This window comes from Ailuropoda melanoleuca, chromosome 7 (assembly GCF_002007445.2).
Source record: "Ailuropoda melanoleuca isolate Jingjing chromosome 7, ASM200744v2, whole genome shotgun sequence".
Lineage (NCBI taxonomy): Eukaryota > Metazoa > Chordata > Mammalia > Carnivora > Ursidae > Ailuropoda > Ailuropoda melanoleuca.
Window position 1 is genome coordinate 55,371,039 of NC_048224.1, and position 20,681 is coordinate 55,391,719.

General features: G+C 44.4%; 1 protein-coding gene across 2 annotated transcripts in view; it reads left to right on the forward strand.

The window, feature by feature from the left end:
- Window positions 1-20,681, forward strand: part of ABL1 (ABL proto-oncogene 1, non-receptor tyrosine kinase) — a 131,145-nt gene that overhangs the window by 83,129 nt on the left and 27,335 nt on the right. Inside the window, exons 1-3 of one of the 2 annotated variants that reach the window (XM_034664677.1) lie at window positions 7-147; window positions 15,884-16,057; window positions 16,640-16,935. In XM_034664677.1, coding sequence (XP_034520568.1) covers window positions 69-147; window positions 15,884-16,057; window positions 16,640-16,935 — 549 coding nt within the window. In that variant the 5' untranslated portion in view covers window positions 7-68. Of the gene's footprint in view, window positions 1-6; window positions 148-15,883; window positions 16,058-16,639; window positions 16,936-20,681 lie in introns of those variants that run through there. The other variant, XM_002915208.4, reaches the window with a different exon arrangement.

A 20,681-nucleotide genomic window follows, 5' to 3' on the forward strand; every position in this document is an offset into this window, starting at 1 on the left:
GCCTGAACGCGCGGCGCAGCGAGCGGGCGGGGCGGGGGTGCCGGCCCCCAGGCCGCCGGCGCGCGAAAATGTTGGAGATCTGCTTGAAGTTGGTGGGCTGCAAATCCAAGAAGGGGCTTTCTTCGTCGTCCAGCTGTTACCTGGAAGGTAAGCGCCGGCGCGGAGCGGGTCAGGGCGGCCGCGGGGGCGCGGGCCGGGCCTTCCCGGATCGCGCCCGCCCGCGCGCGCTCCCTCCTCTCCCTCCCTGGCCCTCCCTTCCCTTTCCCTTTCTCTCCCTCCCTTGCTCCTTCTCTGTCTTTCCTGAGACCGCGCCTGGGCGCTGCGGGCGGAGCGGGAGGGTGCGGGGCTCCGGTCCCCGCGCCCTAACCCCGGGAGAGCCCACGCTGGGATGGCGGTGTCGCCAGGCCCCCAGCCGCGGGGCTCTCCCGAGAAAGTTTGAGAAAGCGAACTTTACAGGCCCGAACGGCCTTGTGAGCCCGCTTTGTGGAATTTCTACCGTTAATTGGAAATTATGTGTCAAAAAGGTCGACCCGTGTTTGTGAAACATGTGATTTTCATTAAGGATCGTGTACAAAGGAACACGGCTCTACCATTTATGGATACAGAATTTCAAGCGATCTTTCTACCCCACACTCCACGCTCACAACCCCCAACCCAATGTTATATGCAGACCACGAAGAGGTCTTAGGAATCCTCCCTTCTCTGGGGGGGAGGGAAGCGAAATTACAGATTTTAGGAAGGCATCGTCAGTGAGTCCGGAGAGTACTTGGCGGGGGAGGGGGAAGCTCGCGTTAGGTTCGCTCTATAAAGCGCAGAGCCAGGAGCATCTTACTTTTGCCTTCTTTCCGTTCTACTTTCCTTTTCTCACCCCTGTGTGCTTTCTTGTTGTCTTGACTTTTCTGTGCTAGTAACAACGGAAAAGTGAACTGGGGATGGTGCCTGGTCGTCGTCATTTTGTAGCTTCGAGTGGACGAAATCGATCTGATTTAGGGACTGGTCATCCCAGACGTAATCCTGCTGGCATTTCTCTGTCGTTTTCACTTAGGACTTAAAATAGGAATAGAAGCGTAAATCTCATTTTAGAACAAGTAGGATTTTCGCTATAGTGCCATGAAGTTGGAATGTTTTACTTTTTAAAATGAAGGAGAAATAAACGAAGCCTTTATAAATGGTCTAACCTCTCTTCCTTACAACTTTTTTTTTTTTTAACACCCCACAACCCTTAGGGCACCTTTTTTTTCTTTTTGACTTGAGGACCTGCCTGGAGTCACATAAAAGGCTTAAACTAAAGCACCAGTGCGGTAGGTGAAACCTGTTTGTTTGCCCTTGCTGCCACAGCATGTGTACATCCATCAGTCCCCTTCCCTGTTTGGGATTTTGGGCCTTGGAGCAGGCTCGCAAAATCCAGCATTTGGAGGGAGGAGATGGTTTATTTGTCCCTAAAAGTTGGCATCTGAAGCAGCCAAAATCATCTTCAGTTAATCCGTCGCTTATTTTCCAAGTTGCTCGAAATTCTGAACACATTCTCATTTACATCTGTATCGAGTTAGTGTTAGGCATTATCATCTCCATTTTGCAGATGGACGCCTTAGGCAGAGTAGATGAACGGGAGTAGATGAAGGGGCCTTTGTAGCTGCGGAGCTGCAGGAGAGTTTAGGTCACAGCAGAGCTGTGATATTGTTTTGTTTTCTTGGCGTAAACTGGAGATTTAGTGTGTACCTGGCTGCTTTAATCATTGGGGTTTGGAGGGGAGTCTAATCCTAAATGTCTTATTCCATCCTGTTTTGAAATAATGTAGCCTCCTGAGTCCCAAAAAATCCCCAGCTCTAGTACCACAGGCTGTCTCGGGTTAAGGCTATGTCTAGGAAGGAGTTACTGTAGGAATTCTGTCTTCTTACTGAGTTTCCCTTACTTTGCTGGTGTATTTAATTGGAGAAAGTAAATGGAATTATTGTTTTGTAAGTGGAGAGAATTTAACAAACCTCAGTGATGGTTTCTTGAAGACTGGATGTGCTATTAGGCTCTTGGGAAAAACAGTTGCCAACATCTGGATAGGTAATCCAGCCTTTCCGTTTTTACTGACATCCTAAATCAATCAATCAGTGTTTATTGACACCCACTTAGGGCTCAGGCAGTTCAGGTCACAGAGATAATTGAATATGGTCAAGTTTTCCATTCTGTCAAAGAGGGTTCAGCCATGAACGCAACTTGATCACGCATCTACTTGGTACCCAGGCCTAGCTGTCAAAGAAACAAATGTCAAGCTCTGTTTTGGCATTCTGTATAATTTAGTGTCCTTGTTTCTCATGATGGCCCTGTGGTTGCTTCCACTTTATAGGTGAAGGTTCTAAGGCACCAAAAGATTAGGAAACTTGCCTGAGGTCACAGAGCTAGCAAGTGGTGGTGTGGGGATTTGAACCCATGCTGTCTGGCTCCAAAGAGCCCGGTTTTAGCTGTTCTGTGCTTTACTAACTGTGACTGACCTTTGGCACTCTCTGTGAACGTTCAAATAGTGTCTTCAAGAAACACTCGAATGCCTGAAATAGGGTATTTTTTCTTTTCTAGAAAACTAATACTGATAAAAATTATCATCTTTACCAGTAGAAGTAAAAATTTTAAACGTATATTAAAAGAGCTGTACGTGATAAAATTCTAAAAGAGCATTTTGTGAAAAGTAATTGTGTCGCCTGTACCCAGAGGCAATCACTCAGTTTCTCATGTATCCTTCTGGGAATACTCTATGCATATAATAAGTATTTATAGCATTTGAGTTTTGTGTTCCAACTCTGTCAAAATGTATGTTTTGCTAGCATCTTTCACCATGACCACATTTAGCTTTACAACCTAGGTCTACTTCAAACACTGAATTTTCTGATTATTTCTTCTCCCTAGAGACGTGGAAGAAGACATGAACACTAGCCATTTGAATTTGCTTTTTTCCCAGTGTTCTTTGCTCATGTTTGTACTTGCATACGTTGTGCATGACTGTTGTACATGGATATGCTAGTTCTGTAGTGTGGGATCAAAATTTAATGTCTTGTGAAGTGAACTCTTCTTGAACTTTGTAAATTTATTTTAAGGGCCCGCTTTTAAATGCTTCTTTTCAGCAGTCAACTTTCTGGCGAATGCTTTATGTGGTGCCAGCCACACCGATACACTGTTAGAATTTCTGCTTCAGAGCAATTCATGCTCTCTTTCTAAATACTCTCTCCTGAGGTCATCACGTGCTTCCCTTATTTAGTAACAAAGAAAATGTGAGGCTTTTTCAGGAACCTAATAGAAAGCCAGCCAGTCCTCTCCTTTGAGGTTACATTAAAACTGTTGAGCATTTCTGCTGTGACAGGCCTGGGCACTAAGCACTTCCTACACATCCTCACTTCATTCTCACACCAACGCTGTGAAGTTTCTAGAGGTGGGGGGGAAGGGCCCCAGTTCACTCTGGTTGGAACTGCTTCTGAATTTGGAGTCAGGAGATCCCAGTTTTTGTCTGATCCCTCAGTTTTTCTGCTTCCTTACTTACTTCTAAGACAGAAAGAGCAAACATCCTCTGTCCAGCCCACCTTAGCGGATTGTTTTGAGGATCTAGGAGATGATTCCAGTGATAGTTTTGAAACCAATAAAATGGTAAATATGTGTGTTTATACTGACATGCAGTTCCTTTGAGCTGTCCCTTAGTCCAGATGGTTCTGTGGTAAGGGTATTGCGGAAGTCATAGTCTGATGTGAGGCACGTGGCTGCAGAGCCAGGGGCCTGGGCCTGGTTGTCAGCCGTGCTTGCCTGCTGATCGGAGGCATGTTGTTTTCTGAACTTCAGTGTTCTCATTTCTAAAATACAACTCGTAGTAGTCCCTGCCTTGTCGAGTTGAGAGATTGGCGTGAGAGGTTTCGTTTAAATTGTTCAGCACAGAGCCTTGCACAGAGCAAGATGTCATAGCATGTTAGCTGTTATTTTAAACAAATATTTAGCAGTCTAAAATGCTGGCATTGCCAGTTTCTCCATTGGCTGAAGTCATGATAGAAATGAGCTGAACCTACCTGTAGTTTTTCTTGTTAACAAAAGTTTGTTTCCAAGTTTGCTTTGATGCATAGGATTAATACTTCCTGTCATTGGTTTTAAGGAAAAGTATCTTCCCTTTCTCTAATCCTTTCTCTCTCTCTCTTTCTCTGTCTCTCTCTCTTTTTTGGTGAATTTCATTTACATAATCTCTACATCCAACATGGGGCTAGAACTCACAACCACGAGGTCAAGAGTCATATATGTTCTTCTCCCTGAGCCAGCCAGCCGTGCCCCCCCTCTGATCCTTTCTTATGACCATGGTGAATGTTTTAATTGTGGAAGAAGAAATCCCATTGGTTCATGATTGGCGTCTTACTCTCTCCAGAAGCAGTATTTCCACAGCTCCAAACACGTGAAAACTGAACATCTCATACTACTCATTACCTTGTTCTAAAATCATCATAATTTTGCCAGTATAATCACTGATCTGAAATAGAAACTGGAAAAATTGTCTACGGATAAGCTTAAAAATATATAACAACATTGTACAACATGATGACTGTAGTTAACTGTACTGTATTGTATATTTGAAAGTTGCTAAGAGAGGAGATCTTAAAAGTTGTCATCATAAGGAAAAAATTTGCAACTCTGTGGTGATGGGTGTTAACTTGTGGTAACTGATCATTTCACATTATTGATATGTATCAAGTCACTATGTTGTACACCTAAAATTTATACAATGTTTTATGTCAATCATATCTCAATAAAACTGGAAAAGATAAAAGGATATATACAATAAGAACTAAAGATCAAATGGGATATTGGAAGAATTTAACTTTTCCTGTGTAATAGTGGATCATAACTAAACACACTGAAAGATTTATAAAATAAATTTTTTTTTTACTTTTTTTTTAATGGAAAATTCTAAGTCTATAAGAAAAGCAGATAGCCCATTGAACTCCTTGTATCCATACCCAGCTGTAACAAAAAAACCAAATTATGGTCAATCTTAAATTGCTATCAGTGCAACTAACAGAGCATCACCCTCATAATCTGAAGGTCCTCAGTTCGAGCCTCCGAGAGGGCAGATTAAGTCACTTCTCATAGTCAGCTGACCCAAGGTTACGTTGGTTAAAAAAACAACACAAAGCACATTATGGTCAAGCTTGTTTTCTTGCCTGGTGAAGTTATAGTTCCAAAGACATTTGGGAAAATAGCTTGCTAATTACTGACATTTGAGAGTCTAACTTTGCCCTCGGATGATGAGAGTTGTTATTCTCTGAAGTTGGCTCTCAGATCCTTCTTTCTTAACCCACACCGTAGGTACTTTATTATACTGTGTTGGGTGGTGGTGACAGGGAAGACAGACAGACAGATGAAGGAGACAGGGAAGCAGGTGGGAATTAAGGAGGAGAGGGAGGCAGAGAAAGGCTGAGACCAGAAAGAGAGAACACAGACGAGAAGGGGTGTGGGGGGGACAGGGGACAGAGGGAGGATGGCCGGAGGTAGGCAGAGGAAGAGACCCAGAGGGGAGAAAGGAAAAAAGCCAGATCCTGAAGGAGAAAGAAGTACGAGAGACTGAGTGGGAGCCACGCAGGCGGGTGGACAGACTGGGGCATGGGAAGCTGAGGGAGAGGCGGAGGAGTAACCTCACCTCTGCTTCCACCGCCCGGCCTCTCAGACAGTCATGGGAGGGTCTGCTGAGTAGGCTCATGGGGGTTCAGTGCAGATGCAGTGCTTGGCACAGTCCTGGCACTCAGTAAGTGACCCATCAGTACCAGCTATTCTGTCACACGCAGTTCGTAAACTTGAACCTCATTGCTCTTAAATTCTCTTTAAAGACCTAATCCTTATCAGTCTTACCAGTCCTTAAATGCAACTAGTAGCACTGTACATTGCATATCTTAAAATTGATTTTAAAGGTAGGCCGTGGATAGAATTAGCCATTGCATTTTGAAACTCAGATACCTTTTTTTGGTCTCATTCACTCACTGAGATTAGCAATAGGAATAATAATGGCTAACGAGACGTCCTGGGGATATTACTTGCCATTGGGTAGCCCCTTTATTTCAGTGAGTTGGGCCTAAACTGACCCAGGAGTCCTTGACGACCCTTTCAGGGAGAACAGGAAATGTGAAATGGGGGCTTTCAAACCATCCGAGGCCTGGCAGGCAGACGGGGAGGCTTCCAGTCTGCTGCAAATGGCCTGTGACAGAATAAAAATGCTTCTCTGGTGCTTCTCTGGTTAGCGGGCTCACTGCAGACAGTTCGAATCTGGGCCAGTGCAGGGATTCGGGGCACCGTTCCTCCCCCTCAGACAGAACGAACATGTGTGGAGGTGCTGTCTGCCTGTTCCGGGTCTGTAACCAATCCTGTTTCTTTTGAAAGGACAGAGCAATGGACTTTTATGTTGCACCTTGTTTTAGGATCTTGACCATGGTTTACATTCCATTAAAAAAATTACCACATTTCCGAGATCTTTACAAAAGCTTCCCTGGTGTAGTGCCTTTTCTTTTCATCCTGCTGTCTTTCTGCGGTTCTTACTGCAGGTTAACAGATAATTAAGGTGCACTGTTCCGTCATGACTTAGTATTTTACCGTGTTGCTGAAGACGAGTGCAGGGCATTCTATGCACCGGCTGGCTGGAAGAAACACCCCGTGGTGCCGTGTGGCCTGCCTTGCACTGTGCTCTGCCCCAGAGATCTCGTTATTTGGGGACAATAAGAAATGAGGGCGTGCTTGCCCTGTAGTGCAGGGCCCGAAGGTCAGGTACCACACTTGGCATTTGTGCAGATATTCTCTGCGTGCAGTGTGCGTGGAGTCCTCCTGACAGCCCGGCTAGGTAGATACCATTGTTGCCCTGTTGTGCAACTGGGAAACTGAGGCTGGGAAAGTGATGACTCCAAGACATGGTGGACTGAGATTTAAACAAGGCTTGTCCACCCTGGAGCCCAGGCTGACAGAACCTTCCTGATGAGATGAAGGGGAAGTAATCAATTGGGGGTGAGGCGGTAGGGAGGAGGAAGGACCAGTCAGGCCCAGTAGAGGTAGGTGAGGTCAGGAGGATGGGGAGTGGGAAGTAAAACCCACTTGTCAGGGTACATACAAGATGAGGCAGCCACAAGGTTTGTGTGGGGGAAGCCGCCAGAGGTTTGGGGAGGTTGGAATGGGGAGCTAAGAGCTGTGGGAGAAGCTGGCCCCAGACCAGCCCCTGAAGGGCTTTCTGGGCCCGCTTCAAGAGCTCAGACTTCTCCTGCATTGGTAGTAGTAATGACAACCCCAACCATCTTTTGAGGGCCTGTTACCTGCTAGGAGCAGTGTCTTCCATGTTACCTGTATAACTGCCAATGACCCTGTAAGGCACTTGACCGCTCTGGTCTTTGTGTTGCCACAGGCAACCCTGCTGGTAAATAGTGGCCTACCAGGGACAGGCAGGGCCATCCTGGGCTTCCTCTTCTGCCCCTACCAGCAGCCGTCTCCGTGGGATGTTAACAGGAGAGCCACTTGGTCAGACTTGCATTTTAGAAAGACCCCTTTGGTGGTAGTGTGGAGGCAGCATGGAGTGGGGGCAGGGTTGAAGCGGGGAAACCAGTCTGGGGTGCGGTGAGGCAAGGATTGGATTGGACCGGTCAGGGAGATTTAGCAGGAGAAGTGGCCACAGTGTGGGTGTAAACTTAGCTAGGATAAGGTGGGGGTGGGGGAGGGGTGAGCATCGTGTTTAGAGTGGTTTGAAGATGGTGGGGTGTCTTTTTATATAGGTCTTTATTCTTCATCTCCAGAACTATAGGCTTCTTTGACAACAGGATCTTAGAAGGTGATAGAGGGGGGTTTGTTTTTATTGTTTGCTTTTTGATAGAAGGAGTGGACTGTACCTTTCAGAAAGGTTTAATATTTGGACTGCCGATAGAGACAGAGGTTAGCATGGAGAATTCTGTTTTCTAAACTTGACTGGCTAGGAACATTATAATGTAAACAGATTCCAGGGGAAATATTTAAACCTTGGGCTAATTTAAATAACTTTATTTTTTACTCTCTATTTTTTTAAAGGAGATTTCTCTGGAAACCTATTTACCTTATTGCCTATAATGCCTGTAAGTGGGAAGTGATAAAACTGCATTTATTTAGAAAGAGAGTTGCATAATTTGGACTTGTCACTAATTTATAGCAGCCTCTTTTCCAGGCCCCTCTCCCTGTCAGATTCCTGGGGTTCTACTGAACCACATCTGTAATGTAGGAGTTGTTAACCTGGAAGTCCCTTGGGGTCTGGGATAGAATTCAGGGGCTCCATGTCCTGGGATGGGGAAATATCAGAACTTTATTTCACTAACCTCTAACTGAAAATTAGTGTTTCATTTTTTTAAGAATGTAGGTAACATAGTACAGTAATATTAGCAGGTACTTGTGATTTTGTCACCGGTAGAAATCAAGCATTTTTGTCATCTAACAGTTGTGATTCTTGCTTACACATATCACTACTTTGAAATGACAGTAGTTGCTCCTAGATCTTGTCATTTAATGTATAAATAAAGATGCACTGTGTCACAAATTAGTTTTTTTTAAAGATTATGAGGACTGTTTCAGTGCAGTTATTCTCCTTTGCGATCTCAGCATTTGCAGACTTTCTTCCAAGGCATTCCCAGACATCACCAGAGGGCCCCCAGCACAGCACAGATGAAGACCTCTCCCTTAGTAGCCTCAGTGTGTCCAGCTAGCCTTGGATCCCTGTCTTAGTCCTGCTTCCCTTGCTAAGCGAGGTCTTGTTCAGGATCCACATCCTTCCTGATGCCAGTGAGCTCGCCCCTTCACAACTCCTGGCCCTCAACGTCTGTGTTCTTATAAATTAATCCACAGGGCAGTGCCTGTCTTCTATTGGACTTTTGCTGTTGAGGCCATGTACATTTTCATTAGCTGTGTTCTTCCCACAAGGAGCAGAGGCCATGTGGTGATTGCCACCTTGCCTACCCCTGCTCCCCAGCAGCTAACGCTGTGTTTGGGGTGCCGGGAAAATTTTGTCGAGTGTGAAGTTAAGGCCAGGGCTGTATTCAACTAAGCTCGTTTCTTAAATAATTTTAACCACTCTGGGTGAGGGTGTAAATTACAAAATAAAGGACCATGTAGAATGTAGATAAAATGATTTTCATCAAGTTCAAATTGTGGGAAATAATGCTTTTCCTCTAAGCTCATATTATGAGAAGTTGTATGAGACTCTTGTATACTGACTTGAGAATAGTCTGAGCATGATCTCATCAGTTGGAACCGAGTCTGAAATAAAACACGAAGCCTTCCCTCTTTTTTGAGGGATCTGTTTTATAGATTTCTGAATTACAGAGATTCCTTGAACTGGAGGGTAATAGTGAAAGGTTCACTAAGGAAATAAGAAGAAAGCAGCAAGGGTTTAAATAATTGAAATCGAGCTAAAGTAAGGGGAATGTTTATCATGCCCTACAGGCCCCCCCCCCCCCCCCCCCCCCCCCCAAGGGCCAGCGGGTGCAGTGTGGGCTGCTCTGTACTAGGTGGGGACAGGGGGTAGGAGCACCTACAGGCGGGTGGGAGGCTTCTCAGGGCTGTTTTTCCCAGAGGTGAAATCTCCCCTCCCCTGGGACTGTGAAGTAACCTCAAGGCCCTGGAGTTCACAAACATTTTACCCCTCTTCCTGTTGGCCCGCAGAAAGGGTTCAGCGGCAGCCCCTGGAAGTCTAGACCAGATAGACCATATTGGAGAATCTTTGGTGAACATTTCTGATCAGTGACACACAACTCTAAGAAAGGATTATTTTCATATAAAACTATCTTTAAATTGTACTTTAAGGACCTGAGCCATTTTTTAGACTACCGTCGAAGTAAGTTAAAGACACACAGGCCCCGTGAGTTTTGTGGCATTATTCTTACTGGATTTTTAAACAGTTTGATATTCTCATGGTTAAAGCCATAGCTTTTTGGAGGCTATTTTATTTTATTTTTATTTATTTGAGAGGGGCAGGGAGAAACAGACTCCCTGCTGAGCAGAGAGCCCAACACAGATGGGGCTGACACGTGGCTGCACCCTGAGATCCTGACCTGAGCCTGAGATCCTGACCTGAGCCTAAGGCAGATGTTAACCGACTGAGCCACCCAGGCACCCCTGGAGGCTTTTTTTTTTTAAGCTATCACCATTCTTTGTGCTCAACTGGCTGATTAATAATGATGTTGCCTGAGTTTTATGGGTGAGTGGAAGCCTTTTCATTAACAGTATAGTGAAATAATAACAAAAGGGTCTTAAAAGGGGCGAGAGGCACTTTTGAAGATACGAATCTTAAGTAGATTTAAAATATGACTCAGAAAGGATGAGACAGAAAATGTTCACTGAAAAAAGTAAGAATAATAGCAGATGCTGACATTTCTCTCCCAAGACTTAACGATAGCCAAAAGACCCACTGGAAGAACAGAAGAGGGGAGCTGTGTGGGGCATCTCTTTTGAATGAAGTCTCGGGGCTTCTTCAGGGGTCTAACTTCCTGACCTCGGGCCTGGCAGAAAGTCCTTGTGTGAAGCCAGGAAGGCTGAAGAACATTCTGCAGTTGGCCTTGTAAGCTGTGATCATTTTTAAGGTTGACGAGCAGAGTTCACTATGAAATGAAGCAAGGAACTTGGCATTTATATGTTGTGAGTCAATTTTGACATCAGCCTGGATTGGGACTTAACTGGAAGGTTTTGGTGTTGGGCTGTGGCTGCACTTCAGCGTCTCGATCCAGAGGCATGCATGAGCAATACTTCCCTTTGGGCTTTGGCCATTAATTTGTGGAATGGAGCAAGAACTGGAGAGGAAAATCGAGAGACTGCCTTGGATTTCCTGACCTCCTGTTGAATCAAAAAGCAGTGGGAGGCCCTTTCCTTCCTGACAGAGGGCTCATCCCCTCGCATGAAATTCCCAGCAGCGGTCTCCATATTAGGGACAGTCCCTCCTCATCCCAGACTTCAAATCTGCAGGCACCCCGGGCGAGTATCGGCCTTCTGCCTCGTCCAGGTGTTTTCCAGGCCACTTCCCCTGATTATGTAACTTTGATCAAATCCAGATGCTGCAGAATGTTTGATAGAAGAGGTCAAATGGCACTGGAGAAGAAAAGCATTTCTGTATTCATGACTTTGGTTTAATTTCCTGTGTGGGCCGGGTCTGCCAGAGTTGTGTGCTCATGGCCGCGAGGTCGGGACTCCAGAGGGAAGCGCGCAAATGTTTTTTCAGGACAACTCGAGGAGATTCCTCCTCCCCCACAGTTCTTTTTCAGGTTAGATTATCAATTAGGGAAATGTCAGCTGGCTCCTGTTTATGATGGCAGTTTCTTTATTTTTGTAATTGTTTTCTGAATTATAAAAAACAATCCCCATTCATTGTGAGAAGTAGGCCATACTGTAGAAGAGAATGAAGGAAATGTTTGTAATCCCACCACCCCGTGTTAACTGCTCTTAATGGCACTCTTAACACACCACCCCATGTTCATAACTGCTGTTCACATTTTGGTGCGGTTCCTTCTGTACTTTTTTCAGTTTTTACAAAATTGGGATCATGCTGTATGTCACAGGTTGTAATATGAGCACCTAAACAATGCATTATTATGTGTATGTTCCCAAGCCAGTAGCTGTTTTTTCTAAAAATATTTTGGATGGTTTTATGGATATATTCTGTATTATGGATAGACCCCAAGCTAGCTTTGATAGACATTTTGTACTTTTCTTTTTCTGTGCTGCTATTTAAATATCAGTATATAGAAATAATTGTGTGGATCTCAGGATAATTCCTAGAAGTGGATCAAAGGTTATGAAATTATTTAAAGATTCAATTGGTATTTCTGGTTGCCCTCCTAAAGCGTTATGGCAATTTCTACGGCAACCTCTGGTATTGTATGAGAGTTATATTTCACTGAAGTCTTACACTGACTTAGCTTCAAGAAAATGTACCTGCCGGGGCGCCTGGGTGGCGCAGTCGTTAAGCGGCTGCCTTCCGCTCAGGGCATGATCCTGGCGTTATGGGATGAGCCCCACATCAGGCTCCTCCGCTGGGAGCCTGCTTCTTCCGCTCCCACTCCCCCTGCTTGTGTTCCCTCTTTCTCTAGCTGTCTCTCTCATTGTCAAATAAATAAATAAATAAATATTAAAAAAAAAAAAGAAAGAAAGAAAATGTGATGAAGAATTTGCCAATTTGATGAAGAATTTGCATTTCTTTGATTATAAGCCAGGGCTAACATGCTTTCCAAGTTTAATGGTAATTTAAATTTTCTGTGAATTGCGAATTCATGGTTTTGGTTCATTTTTCCATAGTGGAGGGATTTATCTTTTCCTGTTTTTTTTTTNAAATAAATATTAAAAAAAAAAAGAAAGAAAGAAAATGTGATGAAGAATTTGCCAATTTGATGAAGAATTTGCATTTCTTTGATTATAAGCCAGGGCTAACATGCTTTCCAAGTTTAATGGTAATTTAAATTTTCTGTGAATTGCGAATTCATGGTTTTGGTTCATTTTTCCATAGTGGAGGGATTTATCTTTTCCTGTTTTTTTTTTGTTTTTTTTTTAAAGATTTTATATTTATGTGACAGAGAGAAAGCCAGCGAGAGAGGGAACACAGCAGGGGAGTGGGAGAGGAAGAAGCAGGCTCCCAGCGGAGGAGCCCGATGTGGAACGCCGGGATCACGCCCTGAGCCGAAGGCAGACGCTTAACGACTGCGCTACCCAGGCGCCCCTATCTTTTCCTGTTGATATGCAAGAATTCTTTTATGTTAAGAATCCTCAGGCTAATGGTGTTACTTAATATTGACAATAGAAGTCTTTTGACTCACTTCCACTTAACCAACTTACTAGGTTGACCAGCATGCTTCACTTCCTGTAAAACCCCTGTAAAACCTGCCTCCTGAGTGCCTAGGGCCCACTGCCCAAGGCCCAGCGCCATCCTCTGCCACTCACTGCTCCAGCCACACCACAAGCCAATGAACATTTCTTTCCAGATCTTCAGACACAATTGTTGTTTCATTTACTCAGTTAATATGAAACCAGTGAAATGCAGGTGTAAAAAGAGAATTGTTTCTGTAGTATTCAGATGGATGTCTTAGACTCAGTAAAGGCTGGTGATTACAACATTGCTGCCAGACCAGGTGTGAGTAAGCCAGCTGTAAGCGTTTGGGAGAGACTGTTCTGGGGTCACAGAGATAAAAACCCAAGTCCTCCCTCGGCCTGCAGGAAACTGAGGCTGGAAGCCAGATGATGGGGACAAGCTCTGACTGTCATCACATACCCACCCCGGAGAGGGCAGGCCTTGTCCCTGCAGTCAAGGCCAGCAAACCAACGTACGTTCAGGTGGGGGTGGTAGCTCACACGTTTTAATAATAAAAAAAAAAATTGTCTGCCTTAACTGGCTTTATTTGGTTAATTGATCAATCCCTGATCACGATGGTGCTAGGCATGCTTTTAGATCCCATGTAAAATACTCAAAACAATGGGGCCTAACCCATCACTAAGGCTTTTCTACACTCTAGCAAGTGACAGTGTTACAGACCCTCTTCCTTGAATTTCTCTTTGTCCTTATGATTCATACAGTGAGATTACCAAACATAGTAATGACATAATTTGGGATTTACTCTTTCAGCAAAAACAATTCCTGAAGGTTTACTTCAGTCAGTAGTGTAAAAGCTAGAATTGAAAGACCCTTGTTAAGGGTGCCTGGGTGGCTCAGTCGGTTAAGTGTCTGCCTTTGGCTCAGGTCATGATCGCACGGTCCTGGGATCGAGCCCTGCATTGGGTTCCCTACTCAATGGGGAGCCTGCTTCTCCCTCTATCTCTGCCGCCCCCCCGCCATGCTCTCTCTAGCTCTATCTCAAATAAATAAATAAAATCTTAACTATGTTGTATCAGTTTATTCCAAAGAGGTATTTTAAAGAAGTCCAATTTCTGAAATTTTTCCATTCATGTTTCTGGCAGGTTAGCCTCATCCCTCAGATGTCTTAGGTGTCTCCAGTGGTTTGTTTTGTTTTGTTTGTTTTGGGAAGTGAATACTGCAGAATCAGGGCCATCCCCGAGACAGGTGTTATTGCCCAAGAAAAGATGTTTGGGGGTTCTCTAAATCCATAAAGAGTGAAAATTTAAATAATTTTTAAAATTATTTTTATTTTTTTATAAAAGATTTATTTATGAGAGAGAGAGAGAGAGAGAGAGATTGTAGCCGGGGGAGGGGCAACAGGAGAGGGAGAGAGAGAATCTCAAGCGGACTCCCTGCTGAGTGCAGAGCCTGAGGCGGGGCTTGGTCCCACAACCCTGAGATCGTGACCTGAGCTGAAACCAAGAGTCTGACACTCAACCGAGTCGTGCAGGCACCCCTAAATAATTTTCTTACCATTTGGGTTTGGCTTACACATATGGCAAAATTAGAATTTTCCCCTTTCCCTCCTTTTATAAAGTTTGATTTCTCACTGTAGTTTCCTGAATAAATGAATATTCAGATTTCAATCCATAATATCCTGTGACTCTTAAGACCTTCTTACCGCCTTCTAAGACTCTGTCTCCTGCTCTGCGTGGAGTCTGCTTGTCCCTCTCTCTCTGTTCCTCCCTCCACTTGTGTGTGCGCTCTCTCTCTCCCCCTCTCTCTGTCTCAAGTAAATAAATGAATAAATAAATACATAAAATCTTACAGGAAAAAAGACCTACTTGGAGTACATTTGCTGGCTAAAAAGAACTCTCACGTATATCACAGAAATTCTAGTGAGGTTGAGCATAGTTCAAGGAAAAAAAGGAAGAAGAAACTTCCAGAACAAATAATGAACCATTTGACCCTATAGTAAACAGTAGCCGTATGTTCTTAACATAAGAGATGTTGATTGGTGTTCAGCTTTTACAATCTACTTATATGAAGCATGAAGGACTTGATTATTACAGAGTAAAAGAAACTTACTAGTTTTCACAAAGTAAAAGAAATGTAAAGAAGGCCATATTTGAGAGTGGAGAGAGAGCTGGGAGGAAGGGTAGGATGTTAATATTCTTATCTTGGGAAGTAAATAGCTGAGAGACAGTCTGTAGCTGGAGAACAAGAAAGAAAGTATGTACAAGTCTGTTAGTGAAATGCAAAGGTAACTGGTAGAGGTTGGCACAGGAGCCGTGGGGGCAGAGGCGCAGGGGTAAAGCAACCCAGCTTATCCTCAGAGAGACGGAGGGGTCGCCCAAAGCGCAGCTGTTGCCTCTGGGTGTAGAGGAGAGTGGGGTAGAAGGTGTTTGTCCTTCATCATAAGCCCTTCTGTCTTACTTGATTTTTAAATCATGTGCACATATTAACTTTGACGTGTTTTTAAGTGTTTTAAAGAAACTTTCGTTCTCTGTTATATATAAGCAATGGCAAAGACATATGAGGATGGACTATTTCTGTTTAACTGAGTTCATTTTGTTTTTTGTTTTTTGTTTTTTGTTTTTTAAAGATTTTATTTATTTATTCGACAGAGATAGAGACAGCAAGCGAGAGAGGGAACACAAGCAGGGGGAATGGGAGAGGAAGAAGCAGGCTCACAGCAGAGGAGCCTGATGTGGGGCTCGATCCCATAACGCCGGGATCACGCCCTGAGCCGAAGGCAGACGCTTAACCGCTGTGCCACCCAGGCGCCCCAACTGAGTTCATTTTGAATTAATGAATTTAAAAAGCTAAAGCTATTTGGGAACAGTGATTGCCGCCTTGGAATGAAAATACTCAATATTTTTCACAAGATTTGGGACGGGAAGAGTCCATTTTTATTTTACCACCTTTCTTAATACAAATTGCATGTAGATGTTAAGAAATGAAATAAATTTAGAAATGTATAATGATGGAAACAGACTTTTTTTGCTCCTGAGAATAAAACTAATTTTTTCCCCACTTCTTCCCGTTTGTTTCCCCTTTGTCTTCCAGAAGCCCTTCAGAGGCCAGTAGCATCCGACTTTGAGCCCCAAGGTCTTAGTGAAGCAGCTCGTTGGAACTCCAAGGAAAACCTTCTTGCTGGCCCCAGTGAAAATGACCCCAACCTTTTCGTTGCACTGTATGATTTCGTGGCCAGTGGGGACAACACCCTAAGTATAACTAAAGGTAAAAAGGCTGTGGACCGCTGCTGGTGCATGCAAGAGACAGAAATCAGGGGAAACTGTGGCTTGACTGGCTACCCCTTTGCCTAGTGAAAGAGCAGCTTTAAAGTTTGGAATGCAGAGACATCAAAAAACAAAACAAAAGAAACAAACACCCAGCATTTTTATAAGAGAGCCACTTTTCCTTACGGAGAAGAGTTCCTATACAGTAGTCCTTAGGAAAAACACAGCATCATAGTGAAAAGAACGCCTGAACCAAACACTGAAAACGCTTTTTTTTTTTTTTTTAAATAAGTATTTTTTCCCTAAGAAACTTCCTTATGTTGGGAACAGAACACTTGAGTAAACGTAATAAATTTATGAAAACTCAAGCTCCGTATTTCTCTTATATTCAGTACAAGCAGGAAGCTTCATATATAAATGTATACTCTTCCCATACATACTTATAAATGCATATATTTATGTGGATTTGTTAAAAGGGAAGTAGGTATTTAGGAATTTGGAGATTTTCAGTAATCCTGTAAGACCAAATGGGAATAACAAAGCCAGCCTTTAAAGCTGATGTCTGATTTGATTCTCTTCTAAGGTGAAAAGCTCCGGGTTTTAGGCTACAATCACAATGGGGAATGGTGTGAAGCCCAAACCAAAAATGGCCAAGGGTGGGTCCCAAGCAACTACATCACACCAGTCAACAGTCTGGAGAAACATTCCTGGTACCATGGGCCTGTGTCCCGCAACGCGGCCGAATACCTGCTGAGCAGTGGGATCAACGGCAGCTTCTTGGTCCGAGAGAGCGAGAGCAGTCCTGGCCAGAGGTCCATCTCGCTGAGATACGAAGGGAGGGTGTACCACTACAGGATCAACACTGCTTCCGATGGCAAGGTAGGGAACCCCAGTCGGGGGGGGCTGATGGGCTGGGGGGGTGTTAGCCTTTGGCGAGCTCCTGCCGCTGGGGTTGAGGAGGGAGCACAACAAATCTCAACTGGGAAGGTGCTTGACGGAAACATCCTCAAGTAAACAGCAGGCGTCAATCCGTTAGTCTAGGAAAGACACTCTGTTGAGGACCGATCATGTGATGTTACAAGCCCAGTGGCCTGGTGTGGCTGTCCACCTGTTCTGCTGGAGTTTTGTTTTGTTGTTAGCTCTTTCATAAGGCGGTGGGAATACCTGCTAGGTATTGGACGTACTTCTTACATTAAAAATTCTCTTATTGTGATAGTAATTCATCTTCAGGGAGTAAACTTGCAATAATAGATGGATATTTTTAAAGTAAAAGACCACCTTAATAGCACTTCCCCAAAATGATTCTGGTACATGGCGTTCTTCCCATAAATAAAGCCACGTTTGTTTATGTGTGCTGCATACGTTTACGTACATACAGTACACACAGTTTTTAAACACAAATGACGGGACGCCTGGATGGCTCAGTCGTTAAGCGCCTGCCTTCAGCTCCCAGCGTGATCCCGGAGTGCTGCAATCAAGCCCCACATCGGGCTCCCTGCTCTGCTGGGAGCCTGCTTCTTCCTCTCCCACTCCCCCTGCTAGTGTTCCGTCTGTTGCTGGCTGTCTCTCTCTCTGTCAAATAAATAAAATCTTAAAAAAACAATAAAATAAACACAAATGAGATCACATTATACCAACAGATTTCCAAACCCAAACTGTAGTTTTATAAAAGATTTGATATATACAGTTTTGTGATCTTTATGTGAACAATGCTTAAGAGTCCATGAAGTGAAGGGAGGGATTAACATTTTCCAGGTTCGTCCTGGTGGCCGGCACATTTTTCAGGCATCTTCTCATTTACACCTCACTTCGGTCGTCAGGGTGAAGGTTGCTGTGATCTGCATTTTTGCATTAAGGAGTTGGGAATTTAGAAGGGTGGAGGTTTCTTGCCCAGGATCACCTCGTGTGCGATTGATGGAACCAGGCTTGGGCCCTGCCATCCACCCTGCTATACCATGCCATCATCCAGGGTGGAGATGGGTGGATTATTGGGCAGGGTCTAGATGGTGGATGAATTTTTTAATTAATATGTAATGTGTGCACAGGGTTTAAAAAAAAAAAAAAAAGAGGAAGAACAAAATAGATTACGTTGAGAATTCTGTCTCCTAATTCCGCTCTCCCGCCCAGAGGCAACCCTTGAGACCAGTTTCTTTCAGATTTCCCCGGTATATGTATATGCTTATATATATTTTTTATAAGATTTCATTTATTTACTTATCAGAGAGAGAGAGAGCACGCACGCGCACAAGCAGGGAGAGCTGCAGGCAGAGCAGGCAGAGGGAGAAGCAGGCTCCCCACCGAGCAAGGAGCCTCATGCGGGACTCGTTCCCAGGACCCTGGGATCACAGCCTGAGCTTAAGGCAGATGCTTAACCGACTGAGCCACCCAGGCATCCCTGTACTTGTATATATATTTTAAAACACAAACGATGCATACTCCACACTGTTCTGCATTTTGCTTTTCCCACCTGATGATATTTTTTGAAGATTGCTTCGTGGTAGCACGTGTAGAGCTGCCTCATTCTTATTCATGACTGCCTAGTGTGGCTGGACTATCATTTATTTAAGCAGTTCCCTGCGGGTCAACTCTTAGGTTGTTTCCCGTCTTTGGCTGTTACAAATAACGCTGCTCTGAGGTGGCTTTCAAACCTTAGAAAAAATAATCTCGGCACCCTATACAAAAGCATTTACATCAGCACCCAGTACTCACACTAGTAATGAGAGGTTCTGGAAGCCCTGCTTACCCTCACTATATGTAATGCACTCTGATATTTCATATTCCATTCTGTTTTGTTTCATTTTTTAAAAAGTTTTGGTCAGAATCCACTAAATTTATTTCATAGACACATGCATGTGTACATATGTACAAATTCCCATCATTATGTTTATTGTACACGTGTCATGTGTTGAGGGATCCCTGTGCCATTTACTGAATTTATCTTTTCCTGTGTATTTGAAATACACCGCATTTACACGTGGTGGGTCATGTGCATATGTGGGTCGTGACCTGCAGTTTGAATATATTGTATATCCTTTGCGTACAGTGTACGTGTATGCAAGATAAGTTGCTAGAACTGATTGAAGGTTGTGTGCGTTATAATTTGTGTAGATGTTGTCCAGTTACCTCCTGTAGAAATTGTACGGATTTGGTGAGGTCCTGGTGAGGAGTGGAGCCTCCAGGAGAAACGGGTGCATGCTTCCCTCCACCGCAGCAGGGCACTGTCAGGCTTGTGAAAACATCTGCCCCTGATGGGTAAACGTGGTCTTTCATTATGTTTAATGTACATGTGTCATGTTTTGAGGGATCCCTATGCTATTTACTGAATTTATATTTTCCTGCATATTTTTTTTTTTTAAAGATTTTATTTCATTTATTCGACAGAGAGACAGCCAGCGAGAGAGGGAACACAAGCAGGGGGAGTGGGAGAGGAAGAAGGCAGGCTCATAGCAGAGGAGCCTGATGTGGGGCTCGATCCCATAACGCCAGGATCACGCCCTGAGCCGAAGGCAGATGCTCAACCGCTGTGCCACCCAGGCGCCCCCCTGCATATTTTAAATGTACCAAATTTACGTATGCATTTAGGTCTGTTGATCTACTCTCTTTACTCTTCCAATATCAGACTTTTAATTGTTACGGCTGTATAATATGTTTTAATGTGCGGTAGGGCTAGTCCACTTAACATTTTTATGGTTATCCTCAAACATTCATTTGTACCACACAAGTGCACATATATTTCTCTTTTTAATGTTCTTCTCTTGTTTTTTCTGCATGTTTCAAAGTCTTCTGGCCAAAGTCCTTATTACTAATATCTGGTGCTTTCCGTGATGGCAGAGGTCTTTGTGCCCAGCATGGCCACTTGCTGATGTGTGACTAGAGATCAGCCTTTTCGGCTTGCCTTTCGGGTCCTCATTTTTATCCCAGATGTGGAGCGAGGTCGTTCCATTCTGCAGGATGTACTCCAGGGTGGGGGGCCCTTTGAAACCTTGCCTTCAGCCCACAAGGGTTCCTCTCCCGTGAATTAGAACACCAGAGCACACGCCCATGAGGGAGGTGATTTCCTGGAGCTGACAGCTTGCGTCCCATCTGTGCTGTTTATCCAGGGCGAACCGTGCTGTACTGCGGTGATCAGTTGAGGTTTGTACTGAACAGGGTAATAGTTTCTTTTCCCTGGAGTTTTTTAACCAGCATCCTAGGAACAGATTCAGGCAGGCATGATCTAGTTTGACAACTCATTAGCCGGGGGTTGGTCCAAAATACCGTTCAGAGGGAGAGAGCAGGGCCTGTGCGTGGGATGCCTGATTCACAGAATTTGAGAGTCGTCCGATGAGGACGCCAACCCCTCTGTCTAAAAGCTGGTACGTGCCAGGGGAGCACAGGGAACTCATTTGATCAGGCAGTATCCACCACTGGGCAACTCATCAAGTGTCCCAGGCCTCCTGCCTTCTTCCTTCCCTCCCTCCCTGGCAGAGACTCTGCCTTCAGCTGTCCGAGCACCTGGAGACGTCTCGGCCCACAGGGTTATCAGTTCCGGCCATCTGCAGAGGCGCCTCTCCATGAGGGCCGCACTTGAGGGGCTGTGTTGGGTGGGATCATATTCCTGGAATGAGTGGAACAGTATCAGAGGT